This window comes from Pleurodeles waltl, chromosome 4_2 (genome assembly GCF_031143425.1).
Source record: "Pleurodeles waltl isolate 20211129_DDA chromosome 4_2, aPleWal1.hap1.20221129, whole genome shotgun sequence".
In the NCBI taxonomy this organism is placed as follows: Eukaryota; Metazoa; Chordata; class Amphibia; order Caudata; family Salamandridae; genus Pleurodeles; species Pleurodeles waltl.
The window spans coordinates 305469526-305493926 of NC_090443.1; the positions used below are offsets into that span (position 1 = coordinate 305469526).

A 24401-nucleotide genomic window follows, 5' to 3' on the forward strand; every position below is an offset into this window, starting at 1 on the left:
AGGGTGATAGATAATGGTAGCTTAGCAGAGCAGCTTAGGCTGAACTAGGAGACGAGTGAAGCTCCTACAGTACCACTAGTGTCACTTGCACAATATCATAAGAAAACACAATACACAGATATACTAAAAATAAAGATATACTTTATTTTTATGACAATATGCCAAATTATCTCAGAGTGTACCAGAAGTATGAGGATAGCAAATATACACAAGATATATGTACACAATACCAAAAATATGCAGTATAGTCTTAGAAAACAGTGCAAACAATGTATAGTTACAATAGGATGCAATGGGGACACATAGGGATAGGGGCAACACAAACCATATACTCCAAAAGTGGAATGCGAACCACGAATGGACCCCAAACCTATGTGACATTGTAGAGGGTCGCTGGGACTATTAGAAAATAGTGAGGGTTAGAAAATTAGCCCACCCCAAGACCCTGAAAAGTGAGTGCAAAGTGCACTAAAGTTCCCCAAAGGACAAAGAAGTCGTGATAGGGGAATTCTGCAGGAAAGACACAAACCAGCAATGCAACAACAATGGATTTCCAGTCGAGGGTACCTGTGGAACAAGGGGACCAAGTCCAAAAGTCACAAGCAAGTCGGAGATGGGCAGATTCCCAGGAAATGCCAGCTGTGGGTGCAAAGAAGCTGCTACTGGACAGTAGAAGCTGAGGATTCTGCAGGAACGACAAGGGCTAGAGACTTCCCCTTTGGAGGATGGATCCCCCACGCAGTGGAGAGTCGTGCAGAAGTGTTTTCCCGCTGGAAGACCGCCAACAAGCCTTGCTAGCTGCAAATCGTGCGGTTAGGGTTTTTGGATGCTGCTGTGGCCCAGGAGGGACCAGGATGTCGCCAATTGCGTCTGGGGACAGAGGGGGCGTCGAGCAAGACAAGGAGCCCTCTCAGAAGCAGGCAGCACCCGCAGAAGTGCCGGAACAGGCACTACGAAGAAGAGTGAAACGGTGCTCACCCGAAGTTGCACAAAGGAGTCCCACGTCGCCGGAGACCAACTTAGAAAGTCGTGCAATGCAGGTTAGAGTGCTGTGGACCCAGGCTTGGCTGTGCACAAAGGATTTCCGCCGGAAGTGCACAGAGGCCGGAGTAGCTGCAAAAGTCGCGGTTCCCAGCAATGCAGTCTGGCTTGGGGAGGCAAGGACTTACCTCCACCAAACTTGGACTGAAGAGTCACTGGACTGTGGGAGTCACTTGGACACAGTTGCTGGATTCAAGGGACCTCGCTCGTCGTGCTGAGAGGAGACCCAGGGGCCGGTGATGCAGTTCTTTGGTGCCTGCGGTAGCAGGGGGAAGATTCCGTCGACCCACAGGAGATTTCTTCGGAGCTTCTAGTGCAGAGAGGAGGCAGACTACCCCCACAGCATGCACCACCAGGAAAACAGTCGAGAAGGCGGCAGGATCAGCGTTACAGAGTTGCAGTAGTCGTCTTAGCTACTTTGTTGCAGTTTTGCAGGCTTCCAGCGCGGTCAGCAGTCGATTCCTTGGCAGAAGGTGAAGAGAGAGATGCAGAGGAACTCTGATGAGCTTTTGCATTCGTTATCTAAAGAAATCCCCAAAGCAGAGACCCTAAATAGCCAGAAAAGAGGGTTTGGCTACTTAGGAGAGAGGATAGGCTAGCAACACCTGAAGGAGCCTATCAGAAGGAGTCTCTGACGTCACCTGCTGGCCTGGCCACTCAGAGCAGTCCAGTGTGCCAGCAGCACCTCTGTTTCCAAGATGGCAGAGGTCTGGAGCACACTGGAGGAGCTCTGGGCACCTCCCAGGGGAGGTGCAGGTCAGGGGAGTGGTCACTCCCCTTTCCTTTGTCCAGTTTCGCGCCAGAGCAGGGCTGAGGGGTCCCTGAACCGGTGTAGACTGGCTTATGCAGAAATGGGCACCATCTGTGCCCATGAAAGCATTTCCAGAGGCTGGGGGAGGCTACTCCTCCCCTGCCTTCACACCATTTTCCAAAGGGAGAGGGTGTAACACCCTCTCTCAGAGGAAGTCCTTTGTTCTGCCATCCTGGGACAAGCCTGGCTGGACCCCAGGAGGGCAGAAACCTGTCTGAGGGGTTGGCAGCAGCAGCAGCTGCAGTGAAACCCCTGAAAAGGCAGTTTGGCAGTACCAGGGTCTGTGCTACAGACCACTGGGATCATGGGATTGTGCCAACTATGCCAGGATGGCATAGAGGGGGCAATGCCATGATCATAGACATGTTACATGGCCATATTCGGAGTTACCATTGTGAAGCTACACATAGGTAGTGACCTATGTGTAGTGCACGCGTGTAATGGTGTCTCCGCACTCACAAAGTCCGGGGAATTTGCCCTGAACAATGTGGGGGCACCTTGGCTAGTGCCAGGGTGCCCTCACACTAAGTAACTTTGCACCTAACCTTTACCAGGTAAAGGTTAGACATATAGGTGACTTATAAGTTACTTAATTGCAGTGGTAAATGGCTGTGAAATAACGTGGACGTTATTTCACTCAGGCTGCAGTGGCAGGCCTGTGTAAGAATTGTCAGAGCTCCCTATGGGTGGCAAAAGAAATGCTGCAGCCCATAGGGATCTCCTGGAACCCCAATACCCTGGGTACCTCAGTACCATATACTAGGGAATTATAAGGGTGTTCCAGTATGCCAATGTAAATTGGTGAAATTGGTCACTAGCCTGTTAGTGACAATTTGTAAAGAGAGAGCATAACCACTGAGGTTCTGGATAGCAGAGCCTCAGTGAGACAGTTAGGCATCACACAGGGAACACATACCTATAGGTCACAAACTTATGAGCACTGGGGTCCTGACTAGCAGGGTCCCAGTGAGACAGTGAAAACACCCTGACATACACTCACAAACAGGCCAAAAGTGGGGGTAACAAGGCTAGAAAGAGGCTACTTTCTCACAGGACCCCGCTGGCATCTTTCTATGGTGCATTTCAGCAGTCTTCGTCCAACCAGAGACTCTTCTTTTGCACCCTCTTCTGGGTTGGCAGGGGCTCCTGTCCTTCCTGGAGCTTCTTTAGATTTCTGGACTTGGTCTCCTTCCTTTGCAGATCCAGGAATACACTGTTTGTTGTTTGCAGACTAAGTTGGTACTTGCAATAATCCCAATCACGAGGTGCAGTGTGTCCTAAGGAAACTTGCAGTACCTTACTCCTGCTTTTCTGGGCTCTGGGGTGAGGTAATTTACTTACCTTTACTGTATTCTTACTCTCCCAGCGATTCTGCACACAATACACTTGTCTAGGGGCAAATTCGTGATTGATTTGTGTTGCCCCAGACCTATTTTCTCTCATTGCATTCTATAGCATTTCCTATTGTTTGTACTATCCTATGTCTAATTACTCACCCTATTTTGGTGTCTAGTGTATATATTGTGTACAATACTTACCTCCAGAAGGAGTATTGCCTCTAAGATATTTTTGGTACTGTGTCACCCAAATAAACTACCTTTATTTTTGGTAACACGGAGTATTGCCTCTACTTGTGTATAAGTACTATGTAACTTTAAGTGGTATTGCATGAGCTTTGCATGTCTCCTAGTTCATCCTCAGCGGCTCTGCTATAGCTACCCCTAACAGCCTGAGCTGCTAGAACACTACTACACTTCACTAATAAGTGATAACTGGACCTGGTATAAGGTGTAAGTACCCAAGATACCGACTACAAACCAGGCCACACTCCTACATTGGTGGTGCAGCTGTGGGACAAGTACTTGCAATTACTTTGCCACTTTGTTACTGGTGCTTTTCACAAGAAAAGCTTGCTCCAATACTCGGAGCATACATAGTATATACCTAGAAGTCATTTTCTAAAAGGTTCTTTAAACTTTACAAAAGTTTTTACAAAGTTCTGAAACGTTTTCATCTTTTCTCTAAACAGTTACCTCTGTTATTCTACTAACTGTTTACTCGCTTTCCCAAACTTTTTCTCTTTCAATATGTCTTCTGTAGAAGCTACCCCTAGAGTTGTGAAAACAACATATGAGAATCTTAACTTTAAAAGTTTGAGGGGTCTCTGGATTGGGAAGAACCCCTATAAGGAGTTCCTCTTAAATCTTCTCCTCCAAGATGACGAGGGACTCAGCACTGGTCCCGATCAGATAGGGGAAGAGGTCGAAGATGATTCCAACCAGGAAGGCTCAGTGGAGCAAAATGACAATCCTGGGGAGGGAACTTCCACAGATCTATCTGTTAACAAGCCATTAGTACAACTGGTAGTGGGAAGGGTTCACACACTAGTAGGGCCCACTTCACCCCTAGAGGCCAGGTCACTAGAGTGGCCCCTGTTAGAGATAGGTCTGCCTCTGCCCATTCCAATGTTACCTCTGTTTCAGAGGCATCCCACACAACTAACCCTGAGGACCCGTCCCTAGATAGGGAACTAAGAAAGCTGAGGTTAGAGGAGGCCAGACTAAGGCTAATGCAGCAACAGTTGGCCTTAGACAGGGAATTCCTGGCTGTGGAAAAGGAAAGGCAGGGTTTGGGGTTAGTTCCTCTTGGTGGCAGCTGCAGTTTCAGAAATTCAAATGTTAGGGAACCTTCATTTTACTCTAGGAATCTGCACAAAGTTGTCCCTCCTTACAAGGATCGTGATGGCATCTACAAGTGGTTTACTGCACTTGATAGGGCCTGTAAAGTTCAGAGGCTCCCCATGTACAGTGGGCTGCTATTCTTTGGTTATTCCTCTCTGGTAAGGGGAGAGGCAGACTCCTTATTGTCAGAGAGGATGATGCAGATAATTACCAAATTCTTAAAAATGCCCTCTTGGATGGTCTGGGCTTAACCACTGAGCAATTTGTGATTGGCATTCCACTTTCTTAGTATATGTTTTGTGTTGCTCCTAGACCTATTTTCTCCCATTGCAATCTATAGCATTTCCTATTGCTTGCATTGTTCTATGACTATTTACTTGTCGAATTGTGGTGTCTAGTGTATATATTGTGTATAATACTTACCTTCAGAAGGAGTATTGCCTCTAAGATATTTTTGGTACTGTGTCACCCAAATAAATATCTTTATTTTTGATGACACTGAGTATTGTCTTTACTTGTGTATAAGTACTGTGTAACAAAGTGGTATTGCAGGAGCTTTGTGTGTCTCCTAGTTCAGCCTAAGCTGCTCTGCTATAGCTACCTCTATGAGCTTAAGCTGCTAGGACACTACTACATTTCACTAATAAGGGATAACTAGACCTGGTATAAGGGGTAAGTAACCAAGGTACCCACTACAAACCAGGCCAGCCTCCTACAACATTGGAGACAGTTTACCTGTCAAAAGTAAAATTTACCAGCAGCCAGACCATGTCAGAGATTGCATAAAATCAGAAGTTCAGAAAATGTTGGATCTTGGAGTTACTGAGGTGGTGCTTGTCCCCAAACCGCATAGGAAAGAAGAAAGAGAGAAATGCGGTTTTGTGTGGACTATGGGGGTCTTAATACAGTAACCAAAACAGATGCTCAACCTATACCCAGCGCAGATGAGCTAATAGATACACTGGCATCTGCTAAGTATCTAAGCACCTTTGATTTGACTGCAGGGTATTGGCAGATCAAAATGTCAGAAGATGCTAAAGCAAAAACTTCATTTTCTACCATAGGAGGGCATTATCAATTCACTGTAATGCCCTTTGGTTTGAAAAATGCACCTGCCACTTTTCAGAGGCTGGTGAATACAGTCCTCCAAGGCTTGGAAGCTTTTAGTGCAGCATATTTAGATGATATTGCTGTCCTTAGCTCCACCCCTGGAAAGTTTTGGAGGGCCTGCAAAAGGCAGGCCTAACTATCAAGGCATCTAAGTGCCAGATAGGGCAGGGGCAAGTGGTTTATCTGGGACACCTGGTAGGTGTGGAACAGATTGAACCACTACAGGGGAAGATTCAGACCATTATGGACTGGGATCACCCTACTTCACAGACCCAGGTCAGAGCCTTCTTAGGTCTCACTGGGTATTACAGGAAGTGTATTAAAAATGATGGCTCCATTGCAGCCCCTCTTAATGACCTCACCAGTAAGAAAATGCCTAAAAAGCTATTGTGGACAGCTAGCTGTCAGAAAGCTTTTGAGGAGCTTAAGCAGGCACTGTGCTCTGCACCTGTGTTGAAGAGCCCAAACTACTCCAAAAAAGTCATTGTTCAAACACATGCTTCTGAATTAGGGGTGGGGGCTGGACTATCACAACTTAACTCAGAGGGCCAGGATCAACCACTGTCCAACCGCATGCACGAACCTTGTCCTCGCTGCTTACCCAACTGGGAGGATAATCATACAATTGTACCCCACTATGCAAGACAGAGTACCCGTAGTCAGCCCTATGGCAAAACATGCATGGCAGGCAGACTTAGATTCTGAACTGTCAGACAAACGTGTCACTTTTATTGCGCCTAGACTAATGCCCTACAACCACACTATTGATTGCATCTGATACACGTCAAATACCTTCACAAAATATACCGTACCCCTGCCATATTATATAACTTTGGCTTGTTACAAGACTCACGATGTGCATTCTGGGGGCACTGATGGTGTAGATTTTTGCTTTTGGCCCGGATGTGCACAGAGGTGGCTGCCGTTAGACGCTAGTTTATGACTGTATTGACAACGTAACTGACAACTATCCTTGGCACTGACCCTGGCTGTGGGACTTTCGGTGCATGCCTGGCCCAGCGAGCTGATAAAGACCTAGTGTCACTCGAGATGGTGGGAGATGGAGCTGCTGGAGCTGTCTGATTATTCTGTAAACCCGTGATTTATCCCATTTTGATCCCACATACGAGCTAGAGCACCACAGCAGTACTTTAGCGCCGTGACTGCCAGCAGGTTGACCTGCAAAATGTGCCTATACTTGCAGTCACAGCTGGTGTCAGGTAAATAGTGGGGCAGTGCGGGAGACCAATAATAAAACAATAAAAAAAAGAACTCATCTGCCGATCTTCTGCTGTGCACAGGCCGAGGCTACTAGACTCCCCTACAGCCAATCCAGATGTTGCTCTCATACTGGTAATACCCATGAGAGCAGCATCAGGATTTGGCTGGTTTTGCACTCCATTGGGGACTGGGAGCCTGTGCCTGCTGTTGCTCTCCACCCAGCAACACAGCTGGGTTGGAGAGAAGTAAGTGCGCATGTCACGGCCGACCAAGCCGACATGTGCACTGATTACAGTGCCCAACACTCCTCCACCATTCTTCGTATGGCCCCACCCCCAAGACTCAGAGCGTGATGACAAATAAAATGATAATAAAACTATTAGCATTTTATTTTTCATTTGCCTCTGCTGGCGGGGGCGGCACGCCTCCGAGGAGCTGGTGCTGTAAATTTGTACTTGCTCTCACCTGACCATGCAATGTGATTAGAATCAATGGATTAATTAACGCTAAATAACAGGAATAGTAACTGCTTTGGTTTTTATATTGCACGGACCTTCAATCCATGCTGTAACTGCTGGAGCTGGGGTTAATGGAACTTTTGTCTGTTACCTTTCTAACTCAATAAATTAAAAAAAAAACTTCTACAATTGGAGACAATGTCACCTCGATGGGGGAAAAGATTGGCAGGTTAGAAAGGGATATCTGACCAGAAACTTTAGATGGCTAGGAAGTTATCCAGAATGCAGGTGTGATGCAACTGAAATATCTACAACTTGCAACCTCTAAGAAATGTGCCAGTGCGAGCACAACATGGTTACAAGTACTATTACTTCTCTCAAGTATCAGCTATAACCCTTTCAAGCTTCAACTCTGTGGAAAACTGTTAACTAATAGCTCAGTTTCTGGATTAGCATTTTACCTAATTTGTAGCAATCAAAATCACAACGGCTTCGCAAACTGCCGTCTGTACAGGAAGGCCAATGAAGTGCCTTATAAATCCAAACAAGCACAGAAAATATCCTCCTGCAGTGCAGTTAGAGCTGGTTTACCACTCTGTTTCAGAGAATTAAACACTGTTAATGTTAAAAGTGCTTAGTATTACAACCATCGCTATAATTGTAGAATATGGTTATACCTGGAAACAGCAATGGTTGGATGAGAATCACTGCAAAACACTGGGTGTAAGATTAAAAAAACAAAAACAAAGTATCCATGCTCTTGGTCTCCAATAGCTGTATGCACACGAGTAGTTACCAACAGGACATGTAAAGAAATAAGTACATTTTTCGAAACTCAACTAAAATCATTCTTGCCACACGGGCCGAAACACTCTCAGGTGGTGAGGAATGGATAAGGGATCATCCACATTGGAATCTTGAAGCAAACTGAAGTATTGCACACTGATCGTTGGAAATCATAAACATTTCAATCACCATATATTTGTAATACCACAAAATAATTTCTCCTTGCAGGCCTCCGCCACACACGCAAAGCAAGATAGCCTGTGTTATTGTGCAAAATCACCCCATGTCACCAAATATGCATTTTGCTTGCTATGACAAACTAATCTGCTGCATATTAAGTGAACGTTATATAAGGAACACATTTTTTTATTTGGCATAAATTAAAGAGAAAATATCCATAATTGGAAGGTCTTGAGAGGAAGAACCCCGATTTTCACCACTGTCTCAAAAAAAGCCACAGTTTCAATGGCTGCATCTAGAGGGTATGATGTTGCAACTTAGCCATCACCATTTCCATAAGCATCTACAAAAGTCAATGATACAGCACTAGTTCTTTAAGTAGAATCTCCTTGACAGGAGGCCAAAATTCTCGCTCTTTTCTCATACACCCCTGTGCAAGATATTACAACAGATGCAGGCTGTGAAAATCGCACCACTGAGTAAAGTGCTGGACATTCCTTCGTAGTCCTCTGGTTCCCCATTAGGCCCTCACATTGTTGGACCAATGAACCTGGAACTTGAGGTTGAACAGAATAGTTGAGACTAATGACATCTTGCTGGCACGAGTGACATTCTAGTAGCTAGCTGCTGGTCCACCAAGAGAGGAGACCCAGGCCTGGCTCACTGATTGAACCCTGCAAAACAAGAAAAATGTAACAAATGAATCCCAATGAAAGCAACTTAATGCCAATTCAACATTAAGGTGGGATAGCTAAGTTAATAACAAACAAAATAACACTGTTATTTTCAGAGGCCAACATTAAAAGAGCATTTTCTACCCCAGTCCTCATGCTACTAGAGGAATAGGTATAAATAATGGTGAACCTGAAGATAAAGTCTATTGCTACCAGTTTCCCAGGACTTGGAATACAGCCATGGTGAGAAGGAGTGATATTCACAATGAAAACCTTACTGTGAAGAAGAGCCCGAGAGTAGACCTAAGGTAGAGAAGGTATCACCAACCTCCCAGGGTTCAAGAGGGAAAACCAGTCAATATGTGTGAGACCCAACACCCTTGGTGTGGTGTTCCCTAAACGTTTTGCCTTCACCCCACCTGTCTAAATTCGGTCTTGGTGGCATTAGGACTTGCTGCACTTTATCGCTGCTAACCCGTGCTAAAGTGCTTGTGCTCACTCCCTAAAACATGGTAAGAGTGGCCTACAACGGACTGGAAAATGTAATTTACTTTTATAAGCTCCTAGTAAAGTGTATACCAAATAGCCAGGGCCTGTCAATTAAATGTTACTAGTGAGCCTGCAGCACTCATTTTGCCACCCACTAAAGTGACACTTTTGAAACATGTCTCAGGCTTGTCACTACAGCCTGTAGTGCAGTTTTAAACTGCCAATTTGACCTGGCATTAATTCCTTGTGGGTGCAAGTAATTGCAGATGGTCTCAATGCACTAGGAAGAAAACAAATCACTGGGACAAAGATCACAACTCATGCTAGCCATTACATTGGCAGAGATCAAAGACACCAGATACAGTTGACATAGCACCTTTCCAAGATGCAATGACAACACCCACCTTATTACGTCACTATGCAGTGAAAGCCACAGCAGAATCAGTGTAAGAAGTGAAAAGGTGTATCTGTACCCTCATGACTATTTCTCTTCTATTCTTGTAGATGTAAGACGTGGACCCCTGACAAGGAGGGAACCTACCCTTTCTCCATCACTAGATCTTTCATAGATTCACATGTTTAAATTATCCCCCATTATCAAGCTGTAACAGAGACTATTTTAAGTATGTTAATCCAGGAAAGACTCCAACACCTGAGTACTTTATCCACAGAGAACATGTATTATACAGCACTTAATGTCCATCTCTTGCCAGACTGGAAATCTAAAAGGTCTACAAAAAGTGCTCACTCCAACAGATCTTCTCTGCATAAAATCCAAGACTCCGGAATTAGCCTTCTTTGAACCTCAGATTCTCTCCATCATTGGAGCAAATCAGGAAAAACTTCAAGCCCAACCACTTTCTAACGCCTTCTGGTATACTCAGCTTTTGCTTGCATCTCTCACTTTTTTTATGGATTTCTTCTGGCCCCACAATGAACGCCAGCTACATTTTTATTACGATCACCCCAACTTTGAGGGTTTTATCACAAAGAAGGTTGGAAATCGTGAACTGGAAATAGTTACACACAGTACATTTGAAGCATTTATACAATCTTTGTTAGATAAGACTAAAGGCAGTAAATGTTTTGGGCGATGGAAATAATGTGGCACTGGAGGTTTTAAATTATAAGGCAGGATTGACTAAGTATATCAAGCAGCATTATGTAGCACATTTTGTGGCTGTCTTTTCACACAGTTTTGTCATTTTAACACACGTGGATACAAAAGGTAGACTGTGCTTCAAAATAGAAAGGAGTCTTATTGACCTTTCAGCATTCTGGTTCTGCAATCGATATAGCTCCCCACTTTCCTCTCCAACTTGTCTCCCCATTCCATCCATTTATTTTTCTAATACCATTCTATATTTCCTTCTATGTTACCACTCTTACTCATTCTCATTTCGCTCCCCTTGCTCCTGCTCCAACTTCATTGCTCCTTACCTCCTTCCCCTTTCTCATTCCGACCTTTACTTTTACTCCCTCTTCACACTCAAAGTCTTCTGCTCTTTCTCCATCTCTGTTCTCTCACCGTACCCTCTTTTTCACTTTCTCCTCTGCTGCAATGTTTCCTCTACCTTTCTGCCCTCTCACACTACTTTGTCCTTGCAATCTGCCTACACTTCTGTTCTAACTCACTTTCTTCCATCTATCCCTCTACTACGAATTAACTCCTTCTCTGCATCCCATTCTCCTACTCTCTAGTCTTGACTTCCCTTTCCTTCTCCTTGTCTATCACACTTTTACCCACCCTGTACTTCTTTTTAGTTCTCATTGCCCTCTTGCCAGGTTCCCCTCTCCCATAATTCACTATGTTGTAACATTTACCAATTCTATGATTGTTACAAATTAGATGGTCAATGTATTACTGTGTTCTCTACATGACCTTTGAGTCAATGTTGTTCTTTGTAACGCACCCTCGTACATTTTGGTACTTGTTGCCATACAGAACTGTTAGATAAACAAATGCTAAGAAAGAAAACAGATACTATTGAAAATGTCATTAATCAAAATTATGATTTTGTTTTGAATGGATCTTAGAGAGGCTATTCTATTAACACCAGTCCTTTTAATACCAAGTGTAAATAGTGTATGCTAGAAGTAGGGTGCACATACTGGCTTGTTTTCTGCTCCTGCACCCAGCAATAAAAAAATAAAAAAAAGCATATTTCTTGTCATAAAAGGTGTGACTATTTGTGTTTTAGGTCTGGAGTTGGATATCCTCTTTCCCTCGATTTGAGATTCTATATTTACATTTTCAATTCCCTTTCTTTTGGGGGTGGGGGGGAGGGGGGGGGGGGAGATGGGAAGCAAGTTTGAAGACATCAGATCATAAAAAGAGAAGCAAAATGTTTGAATTTTTTTGTTTTTGAAGTGTCATCTTGAAATAACTGCTGCTCCGAGAAGCGTCACTGGTGCAACATTAATTATTTTTCGCTCAAATTCGATTTAAATATGCATTTTTTTTGTCATGCAGACAAAAACTCTTCCCTCATCAATCAACTGGGGACATTAATATTCTCTACACTACATTTTCATCTTATCAGTATAACAACTTAATACAGCAGTCAACAACTGAAAAGCTACCAGTTAACATTTGCTAAGTGTTTGCTACTACATTAAAATACAAGCAGAACGTTTCTTTTATTTTTGATGGAAAAAAGATTTCTTGTTTAAATCTGAAAATTAAGATCAAATGGTGGCATCTGCCACCAAATCAAAAACAAGCAAGCAGTGCCATCTGAAAAAGCTAAGAGGACAGCGTGAACAACCATATTCAGGCAAAGAGCACATCACAGTCTTCCTACGACCAGGAAGACACAGAATGATTTTTTGTTTTGCAGGGAAAGCCTCTTGAAAAAAATAGTAGAGGGGACTACTGGACGAATGTGGCCTCAGCATTCAAATTCTAGGTTCAAACCCTAGCTGGAGATCAAAACTTTACACAACCCTCTTTCAAGGGATATATGGTTTGCCCTCATAAATTACCTTCTTAGATTATTTTATGGAACATTGCATATATTGACAGGATAAATCTTCTGGGGTTTCTGGTTTTGGATTTACTCACTATTAGACTGAGCGGGGAAGGTAGCTTATCAGGTGGTCTTATCACGTAATTCACAGCAAAATGGAATACTACACTTGAACCGTGTATAACGGAACAACATTCTATAACAGCTTTAAAAATAGAATTCCTGAATGTCAAGCATAGTGTTAAAGGAGCAAGGTGCTGTATTATGCATTTACTCCCCCAGATGCGTTATGCACAAAGAATGGCACAAAAAGTGCCACTGACCTGCATTCGCTTTCAAATACAAAAAGATCACAAGACACATTTGAGGGTTAGAGGGAGCTTAAACAATATAATGAATAAATCACAAACAAATGTGGAGGATGTACATACAATTGACAACTTTTGGCATCTTCCAGGTATCGTTTCACTTTTTTATGAACAGGATTTAAGATAATGGTAGGCTTTGGAAAGAACTGACAGCCCATCTTTACAGGTTATAAAAAGCCCTGGAGCCTGGATACCCTCACAAGTGATAAGCTGTGCTATACAAATCTTCTTAACATAACATGTTCCTAGCTATTCCTGCACATCCATCATATAAAAAAAAAAAAAACAATTACTGTACTAGCCTTCACTATATTGACACTGGTGTCATTGCAGATGGCCTGCTTCCTTAATATAGTATAAAGATGCAGACGTTAGCCAGACAGTATAACCCTCAATTTCTTGGCTATGGAAAGTCTAGCTTTAAAACAATGTTGACCATGGGAAGGATTATTTGAAACGGCTCAAAGAGACACATTTGTCAAAATCTTGGCTACTACAATGAAAGGGCTCTACGGTAATCACATTTATACAACACATTTCATTACTAACCCAATAAGACTTGGGCATTTCTAAAGCACAGCAAGACATTCTCACTAGTGTTCTTGGTTTTGTAAGCCCTTTAGAAATGACTTAATGAACATCAAAAGAGGGAGACACAGTTATAGAACTCAGAAATCAGGTAGTTTAAAAATAGGAAATTGCAGCTACAAAAAGTCACTAGACACCATAAAAAACTTGTTTTATTAGCAGAAGATGATCATATCAAAAGAATAAAGAAAACCTATAAAGGGCAATTTGAGAAGCTAAATAGACCATGCAAGCAAAGAGATAGGCTAATATTCAGTTTGGGGCATATAATCAATGCACATACAGCAATAGAAAAAATTTACAATATGCAGATAGGTGACCTCTAATAGTTCTCACATACCAATTCCAAAGGGCAACCATAGATGAAGACCCACTATATATAAACACTTCTACCACAAATTGTGCCTCATTAGACTCCATGTCCTGTGCATTGGGACAATTGGGTGGATTTTCCTACCAATAAATGACAAACTGGATCACGATTTGGGGATTTTAAACATTAGCAGTAGAACTAAAAACGATATGGGATTCATGGAAAGGCTCGTACTGCATCCAGTTTTTTTCCATATAAAGGAAGATTAATAATCTACAGAACTATAGAAAATAAATGCATTGTTAGTGAGGAAAAGTTATTTGCCAAAGCCTAACTTGAGTAATTTTAAGTATAGGTCGAGGGCAATTCAGTGTTGCTGCTCTTGTAATGTGGTTTCAGTAAATCAGTAACAGTGCAGAAACCACAGCCAACATAATGGCAACACACATAATCACACAAAGAGTCTTGAACAGTCTTGGAGATGGGCTCTATGCCTGCTTCCTCAACTATTCATCTGCTATTGTAAGAGGCCAAACTGTGCAAACAGTTGACCGAATTAGTGCTGGACTGTGCATTTCCTGCTTAGAGCAATAAAGCAATTATATTGGGAAAACTGGATGTGGATGAATGAAGATTGGGGGCGGCACAAAGGTAATAAAAATAACCAACTCTGTTGCTTAACTTATATACAGCAGATGCAAGTCTGTGCTTGGATGGTGTAAGATATTTTTCAACAAAATTAAGGAGCCTTGCTTCAATAAGCTGAGGGTACTGTTCTTTTGGATATCACCCTAATCGAATTAAACCACGACTTCAGAACCATTAAGGATTAAGGTCTGACTTAAGATTAGGCAGTAAATGGTGTAATGTCTAAAATCATATTCTGATGCATACTTCTAACCATATATTCTGATGGGTACTTCTAACTGCACTTTCTTCACCTTCTGAATATCCCCCAAGTTTCAGACTGGATCCGTAACTTTACATATGGTGCTGCATGGAAGCACTGCTATGAAAGGTGCATCTCTGCGTGCCTGAGTCAGTTCCTTTGTTTTCATGCCTTTGAATGTGGATCTAGAGCTCCACTCTAACTTTTCATCCATTTGACAAGTTTTTTCCAAACTGAATTCCAGTGTGCAAGAATGATGCCCCCACCTAAAACTACAGGGCTCAAACCATGCCATGTCTGGTGCAAGCAGATGTCGTGACAGACCTACACAAGGTGTATTTCTAGTGTTTAGGCTCTGGGCATAACTCCAAGCTGTGTCAGGAATGTGCCATCATGCACTCAAAACATGTGTAGAGGAGCTGTACTTTGCCAAACATCGAAATAAGTCACAGAAGTCCTGCTCCCGTTCTAGTCCGGGGTGCAAACCTGTTCCAATGACAGGACTTTTTTGAGCCTGTCCAATAAGTCTTAGTCGAAACACAAGAAGGAGAAGCGGGACTAAACCTAACCCTTCCACACTCTATTCAAACTGAAGTCACAAAGGCATAGATGTGCCACTGGATCTCGCTCGCTGTGTCCAACTGAGAAGCCATATCCACAGCAGGTTGAGGCCTATAAGGAAGCCATGCTGCATATTTAGGCATTCTTCAGATACCCTTTTGGCCCCAAGAATCTGATGGGGCCTGCAATAGGGTCACTGTTGGCGGATCTACCCTTGGCGCCATCTGAGCCTCTGTGGACCTACCTCAGGTTCTGCACTCACTCTGGTTACAACCTCCATTTAGGCTAAAAAGACCTGCACCTGTCTATTCTACATTGACACCAATCCCGACATTACCATTGGCAGATGCAGATCCACTTCATACTCTGGTTTCTGACCACAAGACAAATCCACCTTGACCCCAACAAGGTCATGCTCTGAATCCACTCCAGTGCACCTGTACAATCTGATTTCTTACAAAACATTCTGGTTCCAAGGAGCACTCCTCATTTGCTCCACCAGCTTTTCAGTTCCGATTCTGACCAGAGTTTGCAACCATTTGGAGATAACAAAGGTAATGACGGGGATTATTTAATCCCACATTATGATGATGCCCGTTTATAGATGGACTCAAGAAATCAGTGGGCTTAACACTTCCCCTAATACAAGGTTTACTTACCCCCTCGGGTCACCAACAGAAGAGAGATCTTCCTTTGCTGTAGTAATTTGATGTCCTCCGAGGATCCACCATCATCTGGGGTCCGATTCCAACCAGAGTGTACCACTCATAGATGACAATGGTGGTGACAGGAATAATTTAACCCCACATTATGACACTGACTGCTTATACACTGATTTACAGGAGGCCAATGTGCTGGATACTTCCCTGATACAGGACAACACCATTATACGCAATCCCTCTGGGATATGGCTAGCAAACTCTCACTGTCTGGCCTGGAACAGCTCGGAGCCTAACTGACTCAAATCTTTCAGGGTAGGCAGGATGCAGCCAAATATATAATTTGGGCACTCCTGCACACTACTGATTGCTTGGGGGAGCAGTCAGCAACAGAGTGTTGTTTCATCACCATGCGTGAATGAGGGCCACAGGCTTTTCTGAAGATGTGCAGGCATCCCTCATGGGTATCTCTTTTGAAGGATCCTGCCTTTTTGGTGAAAAAGCTCATTCTGCCCTGGAGCGCTTCAAGGAAAGCCAGGCTACAGCATGCTCTTTGGACCTTCGGAACCTGCCAAAAGGTTCCTTCCTAAGTTTCGGTCCTTCCAGTGCTACTCCAGAAGTTGGGCCTTCAGACAGCACCAAGCTGCCCAAATTGCAGTCACTATGGCCCTTTTGTGGCCAGGCATCAGACAGCCAATGTGCAGGTCACCACAGACTCTGACATTTCCAGTCTCCTTTCCCTGCATCATCACCCTCCAAGCTGCTTTAATCAGCCATTAGTAGCACACAACCACCTGTGGCAGGCAGGATTCAACATTTTCTCCTAGGGGGGGCAGTCCATCATATCCAACGAATGGGTCCGCCAGATTGTCCAGCAAAACCATGCTCTACATTTTCTTTGCGACCCACCAGCTCTGCCTACATCAGAGCGACTCTCAGAGGAGCACTTATCCATTTCATTACAAGAAGTGTGAGCTATACTGTCCAAAAGTGCCATTGAGAAGGTGCCGGACTTAGAAGAGGAAGGCATGGTACTCCCACTATTTCCTCGTGATGAAGGATGGAGGCCTTTGTCCCATCTCAAATCTCCCTCTGGATTCCTTCCTGCAGAAGGCAAAATTCAAAATGCTTGCACAGCCAAGTTCTATCTGCCCAGGATCCAGGAGACTGAATAGCGGTCTGAGCCCACTCCACAGACCCTCTACCATGGGAGGTACTGCTATGGTTTTTATTCTAAAGGTAAGGAATCTGCAGTTAGACGTTTCTTATCAGAAGACCAAGTTAGTTACATCAGGTCACTCTCTTTCTGGTGGATACCCCACCTAACCACACATTTCTCACTGCCCTCCCACCTCCCAGTCCTGTGGAGCGCTCTCTTTTATCATCAAAAAAGGTCCTAAATTCTAGATATGCACACTGGTACCGCCTATGGTTTTGCCCTCCGGATCCAAGGTGTGGAAAGAGTCAAGCAAGAAACTGATGTTGTCAGGCAAGGATGGTGCTTATATGCGGCACTGCTCCATCACTTCCGGGCACTAAATCAGGTCAATGCATAGCCACACAGCAGCACCTGGCGGCATTTGGAGGCTATGAAAACTTGCACATCCAGTGTGACACCTGGGCAGTATTCTAAAGGTGAAGAATCTGCAATTAGATAGAGAATCAACCAGAAAGAGTGCTACTGAAGGTAATGTTCTTGTTGTTCTATGCATGAAGAAAATGACTTTTGCTGGAATTTGGATACATCAAAGCTCAAGAAACCATTTGGACATGCAGCAAGTAAAAAAAAAAAAAAGGCAGGTGGTAAAACATAACTCCAGACGTCAGTCAAGCTCAAAACCTCTTACCACACACCCAGAAAATAATAAATGAATCTCTATATTTGCAGGCCACAATCAATTCTAGTCAAAACTAAGTTAGCAGCATCAATTTTATCCAGGTACCTGACCGTCAGAGAAGACACTTGCACCCGCCTGGAAGCCTTATTTTGTAAAAGGCTCAACTGCATCTTTTGTTTGCTTAAAACATGTCCACCAACACTAATTAAGATAAGAATTAGGTTTAACAAATACGGTATGTATGCTGGATTCAGCATTTGTCAAATCCTGTTATAGGATGCGGAATGCAGATGCTGAAACCCTGTTTATTGTGGACAGCAATGCATTCCAATTCACATTTAGTTCAGAAAGGAATCCTATCCAAGAAAAAACATTGTGGATCACAGGGGGCTAGATCAGAGTCAGAAGACTCCCCTTCATATATTCGCTTTAAAGAAATTGGAAAGGATAAAGTGAGAATTGTATCTTTTAAGGGGATTTTGAAAAGATTTGGATAAGCTCAATATTATCACATTACCTAAGCCACAACCATATTTGTTGGTCATGCTAAAAACAGAGTCTCAGCTAAAATACAGGAAGTATTGACTTTTCTGTATACCAATATTAGATACAAGGGTGGATCTGAGGTGTGATTTTACCCGACAGCTCATGCAGCTACCACTGTGGAGATACATTGGAATTAATACTGCACTTGATTTGTATCTGCTCAGGTTTTCAGAAGGGACGTACAAAAATGGTGAAACTACTTTTTAGACAATATGGTGTAACCGTTTCTAAAGAAGTAACATTTTGTGTGGCTAGAAATAACCTAACCACTAGATTACAGAATTATTAAATGCATAGAAGTGTTACACATGAAGTTAAGTAACAGAAAACAAAAGCCATAATTTATACTGTTAGAGGAATAGGAGGTCTGATTTGAAGTCTGAAAAGAAATGTGAAACGCATTACAGCTTTAACTAATGGAGAGCACAGAGGTTTTATGAACATGGTTTGTAATTTGTGCTATATGGCACTAGAGAGAGGAAGGATTAAAATCACTGGGCTTGATATTCTAATGTATGTTAATGATCATGAAAGCTTGGTGATACCGCTAAGCTTATGCAGCTCAGCTTGTGGAAGTTTTTCTTATCTATATTTCTATTTTTTTTATTTTTTATTATTACCTATTTTAATTTACAATAACAAAAAATACTTTATTCATGAATTAGAAGTGCCACGTTTCTTTTAGTAACTTTTTCTACAAACAATACATACTTGTTGAAATTTGGAAATTATGCAGCAGATGGTTTACTGAGTGGCAAGCACAGCAAACTATGAAATACATGCAAAAAACCTCTATTGCCAGATCTCAGTTTCAATGGCTCAGTTAGAACTGAAAAAGTGTAGTGAATGATACAGAACAATCAGATCAACACATTAGGATCAGAGCACCACTGTCCATATAAACCTGAAAGGCTACTGGTGTTACTGAGTAAGAAACAGCATCTCTCGGTCAGAGGTCATTGCCCAAACAGAATACAATAGCTACATGTCTTACGGTGTATGCCCAGCACTAGGTATGTTCCTTGGTTGAACGGTCTAGGACTTACCACTAGTGTGTAGGGGGCGTCCTTTTTCTGAACTTCATCAGGGGTAGAGGTAGACGCATCAGCTGTGCTGGGCCCCGTCGGCGATGTGTCAAGGAAGGTTTCATCAACCACCCTGAAGCGAATCTCCTCTCCCATGTCCATGTACAGGTCGTGGGCCCCTTCTTCTGTTTCATACTCCCACACCCATACCTGTTCTCCTTCATCACTGGTGGGATCAGAGGTCAAGAAAACAGCAGAAGCAAGCCGAGGAACGACAGTAACAGACATGCAGACCAAACAATAAAGGTGGGCGAGCCAACATCATAACAAAGAGAGCTGAGCCAAGGGTCAGCTCTAGCTGTAAGAGCCCCTGTACGAGCTGAGCCTTGAAACTATTTGGCATGTAAATCATGCAGCAAACATCATGTAAGAATATGATAAAGCCTAATCAATTTGATAAAAAGTGCATTTCTTTAACAAATGGAAGTGTTTCTCCTTAGTACGTAAAATTATTTGAGAAGTATTAAAAGTGAGTGTTTTTAAACACTCAGTGAACAATAAGGCAGGTCAGAGGCTGTGCACCCTACACATGGCCAGGTTCATATTATGTATGAAGCAACATTATAGGCTATTAAATCAAAAAGGACAGCTTTTGTACAGAACACTACTGGACTCACTTTTTTGTGGGTGCTCTCATGTGATAAAGAACAAAAAGGAGGCTCAATGAAATAAAGTATTTGCATAGATCACACAATTTGGTCAAGTGGGTGTAGGAAAGTGCCACTGTTTGCATGGTTACTACCCCACTTTTTGCCAGATATTTATGCCAACTTTGATTGAAAGTGTGCTGGGATCCTGCTAAACAGGCCCCAGCACCAGTGTTCTTCCCCAAAATCTGTACCTTTGTTTTCACAGTTGGCACACAGTTAAGTCCCTTTCAAAAGGTATCCCTGGTACCAAGGGCCATGTGGCCAAGGAAGGTCCCCAAGGCTGCAGAATGTATTATGCCACCCTGGGGGACCCCTCACCATGCACATGCAGTTGGTGTGTGCTGGTGGGGAGAAAAAGGCAAAGTCGACATGGCACCCCTCTCAGGGTAAACCACTGCCTGTGGCATAGGTAGGTCACCCTTCTAGCAGGCCTTACAGCCCTAAGGCAGGGAGCACTATACCATAGGTGAGGGCATAGCTGCATGAGCAGAGTGCCCCTACAGTGTCTAAGTCTATTCTTAGACATTGTAAGTGCACTGCAGCCATATTGAGTATATGGTCTGGGAGTTTGTCATTGCGAACTCCACAGTCCCATAGTAGCTTCACTCAATACAGAGACGTTTGGTATCAAACTTCTTAGCACAATAAACCCACACCATTGCCAGTGTGAGATTTATTGAGAAATGCACCCAGAGGGCATATTAGAGATGTCCCCTGTATGTTAGCCAAACTGCTAGTGCAGGACTGACTGGTCTGTGCCAGCCTGCCACTTTCAGACGAGTTTCTGACCACATAGGGTGAGAGCCTTTGTGATCTCTCTGGTCAGAAACAAAGCCTGTCCTGGATGGAGGTGCTTCACACTTCCCCCCCGCAGGAACTTTAACACCTGGCGGTGAGCTCTAAAAGGCTCAAACCTCTTGTTAGTGCCCAGGGGCACCCCAAATTGTGGAGCTGCCTGCCCCCCAGACAAAGCCCCACTTTTGGCAGCAAGTCCAGTGGGTAAATTAGGGAAAACAGGAGGAGTGACCACCCCAGCTAGGACAACTCCTAAGTTGTCCAGAGCTGAGGTAATCCAATCCACTCCGTGCAGAATCCTCCATATTGGTTTGGAGGACAGAGACCAATAGGGTTAGGTGTCCATCCTCCTCAAAGGGAGTGGACAGAAGAAGGGTTTAGCCATCCTCAGGGACAGTAGCCATTGGCTACTGCCCTCCGTCCCCTGAAACGCCTCTATATCCAGGATTTAAAGGCCTCCCTGAACCCAGCTCATCAGAGTCCTGGCAACCTCACAAGAAGAAGGACTGCATAGCTAAAACCCCCGCAGAGAAGAAGGACGACACAAACTGACTTGGCCCCAGCCCTACCGGCCTTACACTCTCTTCAGAGAACCTGCACAAAGAAAGCGACGCATCCAGCAGGACTAGCGACCTCTGCCAAGCTCCTGAGGACTGCCTTGCACCACATAGGACTGAGAACTCTCAAGGACACAGGCCCTGTCCACAAAGAATCAACAACCAAGGGACTCAGAGCCTCCTCGGATATGTGAGTCCTGACCACCCTGCACCCGACGCCTTTGGCCAGGGTGACCAGGTGGCCCAACCAGCTAAGTAGAGTCCCCAGACGACTGTGAGCAAGTGTCCACCATGGGTTGACCTCTCCACCCATCCCCAATGACACCTGCAGAAGGAATCCCGAGGACCCCCGACCACAAAACTCTGGACGAAGATATCCAACGCCTAAAAGACCACTGCACCCGCAGCCCCAGGGCCTTGGAGAACCTGACCTCCAGTGCAGCTACGTTCAGCAGGCTGCCCTCCTCCCTGTCTAGCCTGTGGTTTGTCCAAGCCAATCCCCTGGACCTCGCCTGCAGCATCTGAGTGACCCCCGGTGTCCCTTCACAGGCCATCATTGGAAACCAGATGCCTTGTTTGCACCCTGCACCCGGTCGCCCCAGTGCAGCTGAGTGTGTGTTTGGTGCCCACTTGTGGCCCCTCCAATGCTCCTCTAAACCCTCCAGGTCTGCTCTCCGAAGCCGTGGGTACTTATCTGCAGGCAGGCCTGATTCCGAGTACTCCCAATCTCCATAGAAGCCCATGTTAAGTTTGCCTCAAATTTGACCTCTGCACCCAGCCGGCCCCGTGTTGCAGGTGGTGGGGGTTTGGGGTTAACTTGAACCCCAACCTGTGGACTTCCTAACCCCCGGGGACTGGGACTGTAAGTCAAGTACCTACCTGTAAAGCGTACTAACCTTTCTTCCCCCCAGGAACTGTTTCTGAAAATTGCATTTTTAAAACAGATAAATGCCAATATTTCAAAAACTGTATAACTTATCCATTTCAATCAAAGTACTATTGATATATGTGTGCAATACGAATCTATTGAAGTACTTACATGCAGCTTGAATCTTGTGGTTCTAGAAATAAATTAAGAAAATATATTTTTGCTATATAAAAACCATTGTTCTGGAGTTAAGTCATTGAGTGTGTGCCTCTTCTGTTGTCTGTGTGTGTACAACAAATGCTTTGCACCACCCTCTGATGAGTCTAACTGCTCGCCCACACTACCACTGCCTCCTGTGAAAGCTTGGTTAGTTTTGGGCTTGAGGTTCCAAGAGGACCCCCAGATGAGCCATAGCCGGGCTTACGACTGAAGCTTTCAGTGGCTCACCCCCCACTTAATAATATCCATGAAGCAATATGCCAAGTGAATGTTTTCAATTGCAGTTTGCATCTATGAGGCATACTATAAAACAACTTGCTTAGTGCAAAGAAACCTTCTCCAGTAAAGGAGACTAACCCACCAGGAAGATCCGGCTTGTTTGAAGGAGCGGTCACAGTGTAGCCTGTCGTTTGAATGGGACCATTAGTAGATTTGCTCCTGCTCACCGCTTCCCCTAGGACGTTGCCGCACCGACGCACACAGAAAGGATTTTTGCCACCCACAAGGATCTTTCTTGGTTTCATTTTGTCTCCCTTACAGGAGCAGGTCCTGAACCGGCTTCCCTCGCTGCCTCGTCGCTCTGTTCTGCCGTGTTTTAGGCCTCTGCTGCTTTCCTGCCATTTGTCCCCGCCTGCCCTTCTCCCACTTCTCCCCTCCCAACCCAGAACATACTTAATGGTGGTCGCTGCACAACCCCACTGAGCAGGTCCTGAACCAGCTCCCCTCGCTGCCTGGTTGCTCTGCTCTGTCAACTCTGCTGTGGACAGACTGCAGGTTGGACCAATCACACTCCATTCAATGCACTGGTTGCCCGTGCTGCTGCGTGTTAGGCCCTTGCCCCCTTCCTGCCGTTTTTAGTGCTCCCCCCCCACCCCACACACCTCCTACTCCGCCCCTCCCACCTCAGGACCTACTTAATGGAGGTCACTGCACGACCACGCACAGCGGGTGCTCCAAAGGCAAGCACGTCTGCACCTGGACTGCGCCTAGCACCAGGAACCATCACTCTCCCACTATCCGCCGATACTCAGCAACCGCAGTCCAGGACCTGGCTCCCAGGAACCAAGACAACTACTGCTGCACCACCTCCCCCCCAGTTCACAGTCGGACCATTTGCCTGCTTCCAATACAACTTCACTTGCTACACCGATAACTCCACCAGTCCCCCACTGCAGCCCTCCAAGCCAGAGAAACAACTCCACTGCATACTGCTCAATGCTAGATCGCTCCTCAAACAAGCTACAGAAATATGGGACACCATAACCACCCTCAGCCTGGTCCTGATGTTAATTACCAAGACCTGGCTCACACCCACTTCGGCCCCAGCCATCACCTGCACCACCCCGCAAGGTTACAAGCTTATCCACAAAGACCGCCTCAGTAAGCATAGAGGAAGCATCGCCATCATGCATAAGGACAGCCTCCCTTGTACCACCTTCTAGGAAGAGATATCACCTCATAGAACACCTTAACTTCCTCATCCGAATCGACACAAGATCAACCATCAGGGGAACCTCAGCTCTAAACCCCACCTTCATCGCACCCCCCCACTTCTCCATAACCAGCAGACTGGAGCCTTCCACCACTTCTCCCCCTCTGTAGATGGGGGAGAAAAAAAATAAAAAATCACCCAGATGCAATGGACCACCGCCTTCTACTCCAGCAAATCGATCCTCTCCGGCAAACTTGGGCAAGACGCCTGCAATCTATCCAAATGGAGCCTCACAAGCAACTCCACCTCCAGAAGATACAGCAAACCTGCAAGGTGGTTCATCCCCGAACTCCGACATACTCAAGAGAGAATGCAAACCATTAGAAAGACAGTGGCACAGCAGCAGAGAGCAAGCAAGACCGCACCACCTTCAAGGAAGCACTGAACAAATATCTCCACCTCAGATAGGCAAAAAAGGCCACCGTGCTCAGCCGCATCAAGGAAAGTACCAACCGACGGAAGGACATTTTCAAAATCATCAAAGAGTTCTCCTACCCATTAGCCACCGAAAACACAACCCAACTCTCTCAGACCCTCTGCGACTCATTAGCCG

General features: G+C 44.6%; 1 protein-coding gene across 2 annotated transcripts in view; it reads right to left on the bottom strand.

Annotated features, from left to right (window-relative positions):
- Positions 1-8447: 8447 nt before the first annotated feature.
- Positions 8448-24401, bottom strand: part of POLR3H (RNA polymerase III subunit H) — a 78565-nt gene continuing 62611 nt past the window's right edge. For both annotated transcript variants that reach the window (XM_069231255.1, XM_069231256.1), the window contains exons 6-7: positions 19229-19433; positions 8448-8962 (exon numbers count right to left, since the gene is read on the bottom strand). In XM_069231255.1, the coding sequence (XP_069087356.1) occupies positions 8909-8962; positions 19229-19433 (259 nt within the window). In that variant the 3' untranslated portion in view covers positions 8448-8908. The remainder of the gene's footprint in view (positions 8963-19228; positions 19434-24401) is intronic.